Consider the following 16,960-nt stretch of genomic DNA (forward strand, 5'->3'; position numbering starts at 1 on the left):
CCTCCTCTTCCACAGGCTCAGGATGTATACAAAGTAAGCACCCTGGCTCCCTGCTGAGTCACTTAGCCAAACCTCTAGACTCCTCAAGTTGACACAGTGCATCAACCGTAACAGTACATATTTCTTTTTTTGTTGTTTCCCTTTGATATTTGTTTTGCTTCCTGGAAATTTTCTTCAACTTTTTTAAAAATTATTTTTAAAAATGAATAGGGTAGCTGGGCATGGTTGGTACAGGATGGGTAGCTCAGCACCATGAAAAGAAAAGCATAAGGGCTAGGAGTGTAGCTCAGTGTGGAATGTATGCTCGTGTGCATAAGACCTGGTTTCAACCTCTTCTGTCAAAGCCAAAAGAATATATGAAATTTACCATTTTCAGCTGGGCATGGTGGCACACTCCTGTATTCCCAGCACTCAGGAGGCTGAGTTAGGAGGATCATTGTGAGATTGAGGCCAGGCTGGGCTACAAAGTGAGCTCAAGGCCAGCCTGAACTGCATAGTGAGACCCTGTCTCAAAAAGCTAAAAAAAAAAAAAAAAAAAGGATTTGGAAAGGGATGGTAATGTATCTCAGTGTGCAGGTGCTGGGTTCAGTCCTCTGTACTGCAAAGAACAATATATTTTTGTTTTCCCCTAGCGTCTGGCTACCACGCTTCTACTTTCTGTTCCTGTGAATGGTTGCTACCATAGATACTTCAAATATATAGAAGCATAGAGTGTTTGTCTTTTTGGTTTTTGTTTGTTTGTTTGTTTTTTGTCTTTTTTTGAGACAGGGTCTCACTATGCAGTTCAGGCTGGCCTTGAGCTCACTTTGTAGCCCAGGCTGGTCTCAAACTCACAACGATCCTCCTGCCTCAGCCTCCTGAGTGCTGGGATTACATGCATGTGCTACCACACCAGGCTTAGTATTTATCTTTTTGAACTGGTTTCCCTCATTTAGTATTGTGTCTTCAATGTTCAACCATATTGTTTTATGTCAGAATTTCTCTTATTTCTAATGTTGAATAGTATTCTCTCTATTGTATGTACATATATGCTTCACTTTGTTTACCTTTTTTTTCTTCTTTTTTTTTGACCTTTTTGAGACAGTGTCTTACTATGCAGTTCAGGCTGGCCTTGAACTCACTTTGTAGCCTATGCTGGTCTCGAACTCACAGCTGTCCTCCTGCCTCAGCCTCCCGTGTGCTGGGATTACCCTTTCATTTATTTGGGGACACTTGGTTAACTTCATTGCTTTTATCTATGGTAAACAGTGGTGCTGTGAAATAGATGTACAAATACCTCTTTAAAATCCTACTTTCAGTTTGCATAGATGTATCCTCAAGTGGAATTTGTTTGCTCTATAATCATGTATAGTAATTTTGTCTTGCTGAGATTATATTTTTTTATTCCTGTGGTAGTTATATTATATTACTTCACTATGAGACAGTGTCTTGCTTTGCTGCCCAGGTTGTTCTCAAACTCCTGGATTTAAGGGATCTTGCTGTTTCACCCTTCCAAGTAGCTTGAACTACAGGCTTTTTTTATCCCCTTTGTTGTACTGGGGATAGAATCTAGGGCCTCACACGTGCTAGGGAAGTGCTCTGTCACAGAGCTATACCTCCAGCCCTTTTTATTTCTTATTTTGTAACAGAGGCTTGCTAAGTTGCCCAAGAAGAACTCTGACTTGTGTTTCTTCTGTCTCAGTCCCCACAGTAGCTAGATTACAGTTGTACATGACTATTTTTTAATGGTAGCCACCCCATTGAATTTTGAGATGATACATCATTATGGTTTTTTTGTTTGTCTTTTTGAGGTACTAGAGATCTAACCCAGGGTGTTGTACTACTGAGTTACATCTCCAGCTCTTCAGTGTGTGTCCATGTGCGTGCATGTTTATGTGCTTGTGGAGGGTGCTGGGTATTGAACCCAGGGTCTTCACACTGAGCCCCATCCCCAGCCCTTTTATATTCTTGATTTTGAGGCTGGGTCTTGCTAAATTGCTCAGGCTGGGCTTCAGTTTGCAGTCCTCCTGCCACACCCTCCCACAGCACTGGGATTACAGGCATGCACCACCATGTGCAGCACCAGCTCTATTTCTCATTTTGCGACAGGGTTTTGCTAAGTTGTTCAAGGAGAATTTGAACTTGCAGTCTCCCTGCCTAAGCCTTTCTCAATGCTGGGAGAACAGGTGTGCTGATAATACTATTTTTATCACAGAGAGGTAGGGTAAATTGCCAGAGATGATAGAGCTGGGATTTGAACCTAAGCTCTCTTGCTCCAATTCTGTGCCCTATCCACTGCATAAATGTTGACATTGTTAGTATATCTTTTAACCTTTTCTTTTCTAAATCTAGAATATGTTGTATCTTTCAGATCTTTTGGTGGAATTTGGAACAATTCTAGTTTACACATGTGAGAAGAGTTGCTGGCCTCAAAATCATCACACTCCCGTGGAAGAATATTGCATTACACAAGAAGATCCAGATGAGTTACTATTTAAGTAGAGCATTCCCTTTTATTATAGAAATGAAAACAAATTTTAATATACAAATCTGTGTGTGTTTATCTTATTTTAACCCTCAAGTGTTTGGTTTTGTTTGTGGTGCTGAGGATGGAGCCCTGGGCCTTGTGCATGCTAGGCAAGCACTGATCCACTGAGCAACACCCTAGCTTGAATTCTTGTTTTAAAGCTTTGTCCTTACTTTTTTGGCTGGGCCTGGAGCTAGCACCTTTGGATCTTGGGCTGCTGTATCCTTCAGATCAGTGGCCTTTCTACACAGTCATAGCTTGGAAAACTCTTGTTTCCAGGCATATAGCTCAGCAGTACAGTGCCTGCCTGGCAAGTATAAGGTCCTGAGTTTGATTCCTGGTACTAAAAAAAAAAAGAGGAAAATGCATGTCCCTGCTGCCAGCTCTGGACGCTGCCAGACCAAACTGGTCAACCTGCTCTATCTAGCTGTGCAAGGCCCAGACCTGGGGCACTGGCTGCTTAGATTCGCCCTGTTTCCCTTTTCATTGCTCCCTCTGCCTTCCTTGTCCTCCCCTCTTGCTCCTACAGCATCACAGGAAGTGTCCCTCACTCTCTGGACATTGTCCCTTTATCCAGCTGTCCACCTTTATTTATTTATTTTGCAGGGGTAGTGGGAATTGAACTCAGGACCTGTGCTTCCCAGGTAGGCACTTGTGCCACTGAGCTACATCCCCGGCCCCTGTCAAACTTTATAGTCTGCCCTTTGTTCAGTTTCAGTGTTATCAGTCCTCCTTTTCTGCTGCTCTTGAGAGCAGCATCAAAGCATAACATTCCTAGAAAACCAAAACAAGGGGCTGGGGATATAACTCAGCAGCATAGCACCTGCTTGGCAAGCACCTGCTTGGGGCAAGTGCAAGGTCCTGAGTTCAATTCGCAGTACAGAAAAAAAAAAAAAAAAAAAAAAAAAAAAGAACCACTGGGCGTGGTGGCACACCCCTGTAATCCCAGCACTTGGGAGGCTAACTAGGAGGATCATTGCAAGTTCAAGGCCAGCTTGGGCTACAAAGTAAGTTCAAGACCAGCCTGAACTGTGTTGTGAGACCTTGTCTCAAAAAGACAAAACCAAGCAACAAAAAAGGAGAGAAACAAAACAAAACAAACGCACTCCTGCTAGCTGTGTGCAAACATGCCATTTGCCTATGTTCATGAGGCTCAGAGGAGCAGGAGGCAGGGTTCTTCTATGCAGTGCGACTTCTGAGAAAAGTATTGGATCCACCCCTGGCCCCAGCCCCAGCCCCTGCTCCTGAAAGAAGCAAATGCATGTGTACAAACTGAAGATTCTTCCGGGTGTGGTGGCACACACCTGTAATCCCAGCACTTGGAGGCTGTGGCAGGAGGATCATTGCAAGTTCAAGGCCAGCCTGGGCTACAAAATGAGCTCAAGGCCAGCCTGAACTGCATAGCGAGACCCTGTCTCAAAAAGCAGGAAAAAAAAAACAAAACAAAACCTTGGCGATTGTGGGAACTGAGGCTCCCAGAGGCCTGGATTTGCAGGACTGAAGCTGAGCAAAGCCTTGCAGACATCTGATTTCTTCTTTCTCTGTCATGCTGGTGGTGACTGCTTTTGCCTGTGGCACTTCTGGGGTAGGAGAGACTGCTTCAGCCTGTCAGACCAGTTACACCAACTGGAACAGAAGGTGACTACCTGATTTACAGGTGTAGCACTTTGGATTTATTTAAATGGGCCAAGGAGTCCACCCATCTGATGAGAGGATGAAGAAGAGTGCATGAGAGTGTTTTTTCAAGAATCAGAAGTTAGCCAGGGGTGGTGGTGCACTCCTGTAATCCCAGAACTTGGCAGGCTGAGGCAGGAGGATCACTGTGAGTTCGAGCCAGCCTGGGCTACAAAGTGAGCTCAAAACCAGCCTGAACTGCATAGTAATACCTTGTCTCAGGAAAAAGAAAAAAAAAATCAAAAGTTGATACAGATATTTTCACATATCCTAAGTAGGTGTTATGTTTCTGATTTTTTTTTTTTTTTGAGGATTATACAAAAGGCCTTTATACTAAGTTATAACTCCAGCTCTTTTTATTTTGAAATAGGGCCTCACTAAGTGTCACTAGGTCACTAAATTACCCAGGCTAGGTTTGAGTTTGTGGTCCTACTGCCTCAGCCTCCCAGAGTCCTGGAATTATAGGCAGGCACCACCATACCTGATTTGTTTTTGATTTTTAGATGAAGACACTTATGGTGATCAAACACATCCTTGGATCTAGTTATATGCATTTGGGTTGAGTCTTACCTAGGTAAATAGAATAGAGATTATCAGGAGCACCATGATCCTGTAAAAGCAAATGTGTGACATATTATGAGGAAAGCAAGGCATAAGTAAAGAAGTCCAGTATAAACCCTTTTCTATGGAAGTCTGAGGCGGGAGGATTGCAAGTTGGAGCCCAGTCTGGGCAACTTAGTGAAATCCTGTTTCAGAATAAAAAATTTTAAAAGGGCTGGGAATGTGCAAAGGCCCTGGGGTAAATCCCCAATACCACCCACCTACACGCAGTAAAATTGTGTGTACTGCTCTGTGAAAGACCTAAGTCTAGGAGGACACCTATACCACAAAGGTCCTGATGAACAGGCTGGGCTTGTGGTGTAGGTGAGACTTTCAGCTTTTTACTTCCTGCATTTGAATCCTATTAGAACTTAGTAAACTGGGCAAGCATTCTATACTCCATACACACATATGCAAACACACACCCAACAGACCCAGAAAGAAAAGCAAAAGCTATGAGAATTAGGCACCAAGCCCAGCTCATGCCAAAGGGAAGATAGGACAGGCAGGAGAGAACACAAGGAAAATGGTGCCTGTGTGCAGTGTACTGAGAGAGGGAAGGTTATCCTCCCATAGAGGCCATCTGTTAGGTTTATTGCACAGCAGGGTCCTTCGGAGAGCTGGGCCATTGGTGGGGAGGGACTCAGAAGCCCGTTCTGAGGGTTGTCCCCAACCTGAGTCAGGCTCTCCAGCCCTCCCTGCCCTTCAGGCATCAGCAGCACAGCCTACGTATTCCTCAAAAACCAGCTCTGTGGTTGGTGTACTGAGGCCAGGTTGGCTACAAAGTGAGCTCAAGGCCAGGCTAAACTGCATAGCAAGTCCCTCACCCACCCCCACCTACCCCCCCAAAAAAATTCAAAGAGCATGAGCATTTGGGGAACAGGAAAGTAAGGTTATTTATTTATTTATTTTTGGTCACAGGGATTGAGCTCAGGACCTCACACTTGCCGGACAGGTGCTGTGCCACTGAGCTATATCTGCAGCCCATAGAAAAGTTGAAAGAAGCTGGGTGTGCTGGTGCACGCCTGTAATCCCAGCACTCGGGAGGCTGAGGCAGGAGGATTGGTGCGAGTTCGAGGCCAGCCTGGGCTACAAAGTGAGCTCAAGGCCAGCCTGAACTGCATAGTGAGACCCTGTCTCAAAAAGAAAAAAAAAAAAAAAGTTTAAAGAATAAAAATTATCCACAATTCTACCACCTGCTAATGTACAAAAATATCAACTATTTTTTTCTTCCTGCCTTTTGATATAATTGTGGGTCCCTGATATTTGGGTCACAGGGAGAGGGCTTATATGGTGGCCAGGATGAAATGACTTCATCCAAACTGGAGTGTACCTGCCTTATCTCAGGCTGCCATCAAGGATGTCAGGCACATTCCTGGTGCTGACAGCACCAGAATCCAGTGGGTCCCACAGCTCCATGCACCACTCGAACTGTTTTGTTTCTAGTACATTGGAAAGCCATGGTGGTGGTGTGGGTGAGCCCGGGTTAGTCTAAGGGCAATCACAGTGCTTACAACATGAGGTGGCTACTGTCAGCTCAAGCTGGATCCCTACATGTGTAAATGGTTTTGTGTTTTTCACTTAACATTATATTTTGAGCATGTTCCTATCAGTAAATATTTTCCCATAATTGCTGCAAAATATCTTTTAAAATATGCATCAAAACTTTGTGCACTGGAGCCAAGTGTGGTGGTGCACGCCTGTAATCCCAGCACTCGGGAGGCTGAGGCAGGAGGATTGTTGTGAGTTCGAGACCAGCCTGGGCTACAAAGTGAGCTCAAGACTGGCCTGAACTGCATAGCGAGACCCTCCCTGTCTCAAAAAGCAAAAAAAAAAAAAAAATTGTGCAATTTTTAGCTATTTTTAATAATTTTTGTTCTCATGGTAACCATCCATGAAAAGACTAAATCTTTTTCTGTTTTTAAAAATTTATTTTTTTTTTTAGTTCTGTATGCAGGTGTGTCTACGTGTATGCCAGCAGTGCTCTACCATTGAGCCTACATTCCCAGCTCAAAGAAGGACAAAGCTCTCCAATTTGAATGAACTAGTCAAAAGCTGTGCACCAGGGCCAGAGATGTAGATTAGTGGTGGAGTGCTTGCCCAGCACGCAGTAAGCCCTAGCTTGGTTTCCCAGCACTAGAAAAAATAAATTTATCCTTGTGTATGAGGTGATAGGGCTATACAAAAGCTTCTAGGGAGGATCACTTAAGTCTAGCAGTTTGAAGCTGTCCTTGGAAACATTGCAAAACCATATCTCAAAAAGGGGGTGAAGGCCAAGTGTGGTGGTGCATCCTCCTACCATAGGCGGAGGGAGGAGAATCACCCTAAGTTTGAGGCTAGCCTGGACTACATAGCCAGATTCTGTATCAAAAAAAAAACCAAAATTGTGTGTGTGTGTGTGTGTGTGTGTGTGTGTGAGAGAGAGAGACAGAGAGAGAGAGAGAGGGAGAGACAGAGAGACAGAGAGAGACAGAGAGAGGCTGTGCATAATTGTAACAATTTTTAAGCATTGCTAAATTCCCCTCTTAAAAAGCTGTGCTTTAGAATTCTTACCTGGGGTGTATGGGAATGTGTTGGGGAAAAAAATACATTGCTTCTGAACAAGCAGCTATAAATTGGGGTTCTCACAACCCTTTTCTTCAGGTCAGGCTAATTCATCTGAAAGTCTCACAGCACTCAGGGAACTGGTTTATTATAAAGGGTCTTACAAAGGTTACAGGTGTAGAGGTGCACAGGGCAAGGTATGGGAGAAATGTGTGTGATGCTTCTTTGCCTTCTCTGAGTAAACGTCCACGTGTCTACCTACCTGGAAGTTCTCCAACCCTGTTCTTTTGTGGTTTGTTTTGAGATAAAGAGTTGCTAGTACAGGCCACCCTTGAACTCATTGTGTTGCTCACGCTGTCCTCAAACTTGCAGTCCTCCTACCTCATGCTCCCAAGTGCTGGAATTACAGGTGTGGGCCATGAATTCAATGGAGACATCATCGCGTAGGTGTGACTGAAACATAGGTTACCTTGTAGAAATGTGACTGGGTGCTGAGCATGGTAGTGCACACCTGTAATTCCAGCACTCTGGGAGGCTGAGACCAGAGGATTGTGTTTGAGCCAGGGAATTTAGCAATTTAACAAGACCCTGTCTCAAAAAATTTAAAAAGGGGCTGGGGATGTAGTTCAGTCAGTGGGAAGATACTAGATTCAATCCCCAGTACTGGGGGAAAAAAAAAAAAAGGACAAAAAGCATATAATCTGGGGGCTGGGGATTTAGCTCAACGGCATAGCGCCTGCCTAGCAAGTGCGAGGTTGTGAGTTCAATTCCCAGTACCAGAAAAAAAAACAAAAAATAAAAATAAATAAATAAATAAATAAACGTATAATCTAATGCTACCGTGATAGATTTGGTGGAGGAAACCTGGCAAGGCAATCTGGCTGCTCTGCAGCATTTTTCCTCAAGGTATAGGAAGGGCCTCTGGCATGAGGAGAATCTCATGACCTACTATTAGAGCTGGTCAGACAATTCTTTAAGCTCCCTCACAGAAAGATGGGGAGATTAGTTTCTATGATTCACCTTGGGAAGATACATTCTAGTTTCTATGACCTGCCTTTGGGAGGGAGTTATAAGCCAGGAACATCAGTCAAAACCCAAAATGTGAGTTTTGTTTTCTTATTCTTTGAGAACTGAATGTTACAGTATTTTTTCTTTTTGCCAGTTTAATAGGTAGAAATAGTTGGGCATGGTGGAACATACCTATAATCCCAGCATTCTTCCAGGCTGAGGCAGGAGAATGACAAGTTTGAGCACAGCAACATAAGGTTTTTTTTTCTTTTTGTCTTTTTTGAGACAGGGTCTCACTATGCAGTTCAGGCCAGCCTTGAGATCACTTTGTAGCCCAGGCTGGTCTCAAACTTGCAAACCATCCTCCTGCCTCAGCCTCCCCAGTGCTGGGATTACAGGTGTGTGCCACCACACCTGGCAACAACATAGGATTTAGTGAGACCCTGTTTTAAAAACAAAAGCATGGTTGTGGATGTAGCTCAGTGCAAAAGCCCTGGGTTCAACCCCAGATACCATACACACACACATACACACACACACACACACACACACACATAACACACACACAGGAAGCTAGGAGTACTATTTTTTGGAAGGTTGGTTTGAGTTTTGCAGTGCTCAAAATTAAATTTAGAGCCTCATGCATGCTAAGCATGTGTTCAAATCCACATTGTACATTTTCTTTGCATATGCACCTTTAAAGCCTTTTACTTTGCCAGTATTTTTTATTCTTTTAAACTTTAAATGTTTGCCAGTATTTTTAAATTTATTTATTTTTGTGATTTTAGGGATTGAACCCAGGGCTTTCCCACTAAGCTACATTCTCAGCTTTATGTATGTAACCCAGGGTGGACTAGAACTCATGATACTCGACCTGCCTGAGCCCAGCATGTAGCACCTCGCTCAGCTTGGGTTTGAACTCTTTAATCTTCCTGTTTTAGCCTCCCAGAGTGCTGGGATTACAGTTGGGCGCCATGATACCCGGTTTGCCAGAATTTTTTGAAGGAGCAGACCGTTCGCTTGTTAATTTGTAAGAGCTCTTTGCCGGGCCTGGTGACCCACAAATGTAACCCCAGCACTTGGGAAGCTGAGGCAGGAGGATCGTTGCGAGTTCGAGGCCAGCCTGGGCTACAAAGTGACCTCAAGGCCAGCCTGAACTGCATAGCCAGACCTTGTCTTAAAAGGACAAAGATAAATAAATAAATAAATAAAATAAAAAATAAAAAGAGTAAGAGCTCTTTACATATAGGGCCATTAGTAAGGAAATCCTTGGTTTGGAGTTCAAACTCCAGCCTAAAGGCGACCGTAGGCTTCTCAGGCCGGATAGCAGGTGCCTGTACTGCTATAAAAAACACCGCAGGTCCTGGATGTCTCCGACACCTTCAGCCAAGAAGTAACCGGTGGCCCAAAGCCGGCCAGGAGCCCAGACGTCAGGCAACGCCCGCCAGGCGCCGCGCGGCGACCGCAGTGCGCAGTAGCGGAAGTTGGACCGCCCTTCCCCCACCCGCTTCCGCCCGCGGCTCAGTTCTCCCGCCTCCGCCTCCGCCGCTGCTTGTGGAAGTCCCGCCATGGCTCTGTCACGGGGGCTGCCCCGGGAGCTAGCTGAGGCCGTGGCCGGGGGCCGGGTGCTGGTAGTGGGCGCGGGTGGCATCGGCTGCGAACTCCTGAAGAACCTCGTGCTCACTGGCTTTTCCCACATCGACCTGGTGAGGGCCAGGCGCGCGCTGCTGAATGGCGGGCTGGGGTGCAGGAGCCGGGGGGCTTGGGGCCCGGAGTTCGGAGCAGAGTTGCGGGGCGGGCGCGGCCCACGAGGCCCGGGTCGCGGCGGCGGGCGGAGGGGGAACTGTGTACAGGGCCAGGGCCGCCGTCCCGGCCGTCCTGCGTACCCGGGACCCCGAGGCCGCTGCCGGGGTCCTCCGAGCGCTCTGCCGCGGGGGCGCCTCCCGCGCCTCGGACCCCGCCAGTTGTGGCGCGTCCAGGGCGTGCAAGCGGCTTCGTGTTTGTTTTTGGCTTTTCCTTCAAAACTGTTTCGCAGCTGCAGTGGGATGTAGGAGGGGATTGTTTGAATCCCTCGTGGATGTTGCGCCTTAAATTTGGAGGTTTCCCCAATTCAGCAATAATCACGCAGATCCGCCAACAGAGGTGATAGCAACCGACGCGTCTGAGCGCTTGTCCCGAGCGGTGTACACGCATTAACTCATTTAATCTTAACTGCCACCGTGTGGGTGCAAACATTTTCATTCCATTTTATTTTTAACACGTGAGGGAAGTGAGATGCAATGAGGTTTAGAAACTTACCCAGGGTCATGAACCAAGCGGCAGAACTGTTGGATTCGCGCTCCTCTCCACCGGGCAGCTTCATTAAAACCGTTACGATTTTAACTTTTGGCATTATTGACAGTGCCAGAGCCGGGCGTGGTGTTAGCTGGAGCCTGTAAATTTTGGAGGCTGAGGCAGAACCATCGCGGAGAATTCGAGGCCAGCCTCAACTACATAGCAAGACCCTATCTTTAAAAAACAGTGACATGAAGAAAGCCTTTATGATTTTAGTTTTTTTTTTTTCCCCGGTACGGGAATCGAACTCACAACCTTGCGCTTGCCAGGCAGGCGCTGTGCCACTGAGCTAAATCCCCGGCCCCAGCCACTATAATTTTAAATCACTTTTTTTTTTTTTTAAGAGACTGGGGACATTGGCTGGAACTTGGGTGTAAGTTTATTATTTTTTTTAAAGCACACTTGGGGAGTTTAAAGTGTGTAGTGTAAACACGGAATGAAAAACCATAGGTGGCAAACTGAACTAATGAATAACTGGAAGGAAAGTATTTACACACTCTTCCTTTGGCTAGTCTTCATGTCCTGTCCGATTCTCTGTCAGACACCTGATGTGCTGATAATTGGTGATACATGTTAAAGGAACTGTTTTGTAATAGATGAGGTAGTGAGCTTAAGCACATGAAAAGTAAATGGTTATACTTTTTTATATATTTTTGTTTGGTTTTATTTCATTTTTATGGTAGTGGGGATTCAAACCCGGGAGCCCTGAGCTACACTCCCTGCCCTTACCACCTTGTAGTTGAGGCTGGTTTGGAACTCTCGATGGTCAGCCTCCTGAGTGCTGGGTTTACAGGTATGCGCCCTTATGCGGGGCTGCCAGCCCCTTTCATTGAGATATTTTATTGTGAGACAGTGTCACTAAACTCCCCAGGCTAGTCTGGAACTTGAAATAGTTCTGCTTCAGCCTTAGGAGTAGCTGGGATTACGGGTATGAGATACCAGGCCAGAGTTGAGTTAATTTTTGTGGTAAGTTGAGGAAGTAAAAATAAATGTTTAGGTGATTCTATGTTTTGATGATTTTCATGAACTATAGCCAAAACTATTAGTATGTTTCACAGTTAACATTTGATTGCTGTTTATATAAACTTACTGAAATGGAATGAAAATTTTTTTGTTTTTGTTTTTGTTTTTTTTCCGGTATGGGGAATCGAACTCAGGACCTTGCGCTTGCCAGGCAGGCGCTGTGCTGCTGAGCTAAATCCCCAGCCCCTGCCTCAGCCTCTTGAGTGTTGGGATTACAGGCATGTGTCACCATGCCCAACTGCTTATATTTACTTTGAAGCAGTAGTAGGTAATTTAAATTATGACACTTAATGGCTGGGTAGGCTGGCTCATAATTCCAGCTATTTGGGAGGCTGAGGCAGGACCATCTCAAATTCTAGGTTATCCCGGGCTAGTTAGGGAGATCCTATCTCAAAATAAGAATTTTTGAAAAGGGCTGGAGTGTAGCAGAGTGCTGTCTGGAGTCAATCTCCAGTACCTACAAAAAAACAAAAAAAACTTTTTTCTTTAAAAAAAAAAAAATTATTTATTTATTTCTTTATTTTGGGTACTGGGAATCAAACTCAGGACCTCTCACTTGCAGGCAGGTGCTTTGCCACCAAGCTATATGCCCGACCTTTTTTAAAAAAACTGCCTGTAGAAAAGTTCCTTCATTTACTTAGGTAATAATTGTAAATGAATTGTATTTATAAAAGGACAAATTTGAGAATACTGCAAAACTTTAGTAAATCTCTTTGCCGTATACTACTTACTTTTTTGCCGTGTATTATGTAGTAAGAACAGGGTGCATTAAAGTTTATATTAGATTTGAAAGAAGAATTAGATTGTTAGAGGAATGTTATTTTTTCAGTAAATTCACATGCTTTATTCCATCTAAGGGTTTTCTTCAAATATTTGCATGGGTGATTAAAGAAAGAGCTTTTTTTTTTTTTTGAGACAAGGTCACACTATGTAGTTCAGACTGGCCTTAAACTCACTGTGTAGCTCAGGCTTACTTGGAACTCATTGTGATGCTCCTGCCTCAGCCTCCCAGGTGCTGGGATCACAAGTGTGTGCCACCATGCCTGACGGTCCTTTTTAAATGTATTTTTGAGAAGATATCTTTGATACTGTCTTAGTTCTTTTCATGTTATTTTTATCAATTTAACAAAGTTTGTCTGACTGGCCCAAGTATTCCTTTGCTAATACAGCAAATAACAGAAGTTCCAGCTGGGCATGGTATACATTCCTGTAATCCCTGGACTAGGCAGGTTGAGGCAGGAGGATTACTGCTAGTTCGAGGCCAGCAGGAACTATATAGTGAGACCCTGTCTCAAAAAAAAAAAAAAGTTCTGGGTTCTGGGTGCTGAGGAGTGCTACTCAAACAAGCCAGACTTTTTGTGATTTATCTGAGATTTGTGCATTTGTAGATTGATTTGGATACTATTGATGTCAGCAACCTCAACAGGCAGTTTTTATTTCAAAAGAAACATGTTGGAAGATCAAAGGCACAAGTAAGTATTTCTCATACTGTTTCTATAACCCCTTGATGGATCTTTTATTTATGATAGCAAAATAATTCTGTCTCTTCTGTAAGAGAGAGAAAAGGGGTGCAGCTATCTCTTTAGGTGAAGGATTGTTAAGAGTAAAAAGATACATTAAGTAAAGGACCAAAGTACAGAGCTCTGCATTTTTGGTTTACAAAGGAAATAGAAGTGCTCTATCTAAGTCTGTAACTGTGGTGATTTGTTGTGTGGCTTTCATATTTAAATCTTTGATGGTTTACTTAGGATGAGCCTTGTTTTCCTATACCCCATGAAGAGTAACTTCTCTATGAGAAGCTTCAAGCTTTATGATTTGGGCTTTGTTTTTAGCATATTCCAGACTGACCTGGAACTCACAGTGACCCTCCTGCCTTGGCTTCCCGAATGGTGGGATTATAGGTGTGCACCACCACATCTGGCTGATTTGGGGTCTCACAGCATCTTTCTTTCCCTTTAGCTGTTACCAGCTATTTTGTCTGACTCCCACTTGTTTCTCCCTGTTCCTTTTTTTATATTTTGGCTCCTTTATCCAGGAGTACTTTGCTCATCCTTTTAGATACAGTCAGGTCTTCTATAACAACGTGGATCCTCATGGTTTGCAATTACACTTACCTGGATGGTTTTATAATTACTGTCTTTTGCTCAGGCTCTTCAGTGAATGAATAACACTTGGGCTATTGTGTTTTATGTTTTATTATTTTTATTTTTATATATATTTATCAGGGGTGCTGGGGACCTATGAGGCACTCTACCATTAAACCATCCAGCTACAGTTTCAGCAGTGGCCTCAGGGTCCCCCCACTTTTTTTTTTGAGACATGGTCTTAAAGTGATTTAAACTCACTTTGTAGTGCAGGTTGGCCTTGATATTCCTGCCTCAGCCTTTTGAAGTGCCTGGATTACAGGCATGGGCCACCAGTTCCAGCTCTTTATTTTTAAAACAAGATATCACTAAATCATCAGGCTTGGCCTTGAGCTTTTGCTCTTTCTGCTCCAGCCTTGTGAATAGCTGGGAGGATAGGCACACACCTATGATAGTATGTTTGGCTATTTTTATTTTAATTTTCATATAGAAATGCATCTGGTATATGTGGTGGGGTTGAAGGCTTTCCTTTTTTTTATAAATATATATGTAGCTAAATCTTAATGAAATTTCATCACATTTGTGTATTTTTTTAGTATTTTATGCAGGGTTACTAAGTAAGTGAGATAATAGTGCTTATGTCCTGTTAGAAGCAGATTTTAAATACAAATGTTATAGTTCGTTTGTTTATACTATTGTTTGTTTTTCCAGGTTGCCAAAGAAAGTGTACTACAGTTTTACCCGAAAGCTAATATTGTAGCTTATCATGACAGCATCATGAAGTATGTTATAATTATTTTGAGTAGTTGTGTTTGCTATGAATTTTTAATTAAACTTTTGAACTATAAGGTATTTTTCTTAGCCAAAATATAAGCCAAAAATACTCTTTTTTTTTAAAAAAAGACTTTTATAGAATAATTAAAATGTGATTATTTGTGCCCACATAAGTTAGGTTGCCGTCTTTTTAACCAGTTTATGTACATTTAAATGATACAGTGTTTTTCATAAGTGAGTTGCTTAGAAACTTAAGTGAACATTACATTTTTGTTCCACATTAAGAAGGTATTTTAAACTGTTCTTGTATATGATGATTCAAACTTCTAAATATATTTTATTCTGACTGATTTCAGCTTAAAAATTTCCCTTCCAAAGTGATATATTTATTAGGACTCTGACTTCTGTAATACGACACTGGGGATTGTTCTAGGGCAGTAACAAACCACCCCTCAACCCCGCCAGCGAACCACTGTCCCCGGAATTGAACCCAGGGCCTTAGTACTGAGCTACATCCCCAACCCATTTTTTCACTTTTAGACATATTCTTCCTAAATTTTCCAGGCTGGTCTTAAACTTGAGATCCTCCTACCACAATAACCTGGAGTGCTAGGATTACAGATGTGCTGCACCATTTTGGTTGGGGTACACTTGTCTCAGTAAAAATAGAGTATATACATAATTTTGGAGGTGTTGGAACAGAAGAACTGTTCATTTCCCTGCCAGTGATAGGGATTAAACCTAGGGCTTCTGGCAAGTGCTGTACCCCAGAACTATGTAGCACTAGTCCCTAAATTACCCATTATCTATAGTTGTTCCCTAGCTCACAAGAACATTACTATTAAAAGTAGTACTATTAAAAATAGTTCTTATTTGCAGTACTAGGACTAGAAAAAGTCTTATCCTTTCTCAGGGCATTTTTATCTCCAACTTATTTTTTATTCTGATTGTTTGTTCTCCAGACCTGCCTATGGCCCTGTACCCTCTTACCCTGTGTTACTTTCCCAGTACTGCTAAAAGCAGAGACCCTAGGGGCCTGAACCCTGCCTGATCCTGACCATGCGAGGTAAAGCTGTAGGCCATGTCGGTCCTGGGAATGTGTTCTTTGTGTGTTCCCAGGCTCGCTGCCTTGAGAAGGCCTGGAGGGACTAGTGAGGTCATGCCATCTTTCTGTCGGTTTGAGATCTTGTTCTTGTACCCTGGGTAGCTGGCCAAAAAGGAGAGAAATTTGAGGGAAGTAATTTCTTTGACATCTGCTTTTGTTTGGAAAAAGTCAAACCTCACTGTGTATATTGTATATAACCCTAACAGTAGTTATTTTTGTGCTTTAAGGACCCTGAATTATACTGTGAATGTTATGTATAAGGCTAATTTTGGTAACCTTTTTGCTTTGCAGCCCTGACTACAATGTGGAATTTTTTCGACAGTTTATATTGGTTATGAATGCATTAGATAACAGAGGTGAGATTATTTTATTATTTTATTTTTTTTTATTTTTTGGGTGGAAGGTACTGGGAATTGAACTCAGGACCTTGTTCTTGCTTGTAGCACTGAGCTATGTCCCCGGCCCTGGTAAGATTATTATTATTATTATTATTATTATTTTTTTTTTTTTCCGGTACCTGGGAATCAAACTCACAACCTCGTGCTTGCCAGGCAGGCGCTGTGCCGCTGAGCTAAATCCCCAGCCCCCCCTGGTAAGATTATTTTAAAACTTTAAACTCAGCTTTTCCCCTTCCCCATATTGAAGCTCTTTAAAATTTTAGTATTAGTATAACTATTTCCTTATGAGGTAGAAATTCAAAGACCTAAAGGCAAATAAGACCAGGTTTAAAGCTTGGCAATTTATTGCAATTTTATCCAGAACTGATTTTTTTTTTCTAGGCAGAAATACAGCTGTCATGCTAGGTATATTGGTATGTGCTTGTGATCCCAGCACTTGGGAGGCTGAGGCAGGAGAATTGCCATGAGTTTGAGACCAGCCTGGGCTACATGGCAAGACACTGTCTCAAAAAGACAAAAAAGAAACTACCATGCTTTGTCTGTTTTTCTTGACTAAATTGATTGGTGCTCAAGCATGCACTGTGTAGACAACAGTGAGATGCTCTATAGAGGAGGGCAGAGTGCAGTGCTCACTCTCTCCTTGTGCCTGTCATACACTGTGCATCAAAACCCTCATGTATCAGACACTACATATGCTTGTGTGACTTGGCAGGGAACACACAGTGACAATTGATAATTATATTTTATTTATTTATTTATTTATTTATTTTTTTTTTTGATTTTTGTTTTTCTTCCGGTACCAGGAATCAAACTCTTGACCTTGTGCTTGCCAGGCAGGCGCTTTGCCACTGAGCTAAATCCCCAGCCCCGATAATTATATTTTAATATATGCTCGTAGGTGTGTGCCTGT

General features: G+C 43.1%; 2 protein-coding genes across 2 annotated transcripts in view; both read left to right on the forward strand.

Annotated features, from left to right (window-relative positions):
* Pdcd2l (programmed cell death 2-like) overlaps positions 1-2,528 on the forward strand; it is a 15,838-nt gene extending 13,310 nt beyond the window's left edge. The window contains exon 7 of the mRNA XM_005400004.2: positions 2,351-2,528. Coding sequence (XP_005400061.1) covers positions 2,351-2,481 — 131 coding nt within the window. The 3' untranslated portion in view covers positions 2,482-2,528. The remainder of the gene's footprint in view (positions 1-2,350) is intronic.
* A 7,294-nt stretch (positions 2,529-9,822) lies between these two features.
* Uba2 (ubiquitin-like modifier activating enzyme 2) overlaps positions 9,823-16,960 on the forward strand; it is a gene marked incomplete in the record, with an annotated part of 37,991 nt that continues 30,853 nt past the window's right edge. The window contains 4 exon segments of the mRNA XM_013522358.1: positions 9,823-10,038; positions 13,078-13,161; positions 14,485-14,555; positions 15,944-16,008. Coding sequence (XP_013377812.1) covers positions 9,901-10,038; positions 13,078-13,161; positions 14,485-14,555; positions 15,944-16,008 — 358 coding nt within the window.

Source organism: Chinchilla lanigera, unplaced genomic scaffold, assembly GCF_000276665.1.
Source record: "Chinchilla lanigera isolate Chin_1 unplaced genomic scaffold, ChiLan1.0 scaffold00067, whole genome shotgun sequence".
NCBI classification, from domain to species: Eukaryota; Metazoa; Chordata; class Mammalia; order Rodentia; family Chinchillidae; genus Chinchilla; species Chinchilla lanigera.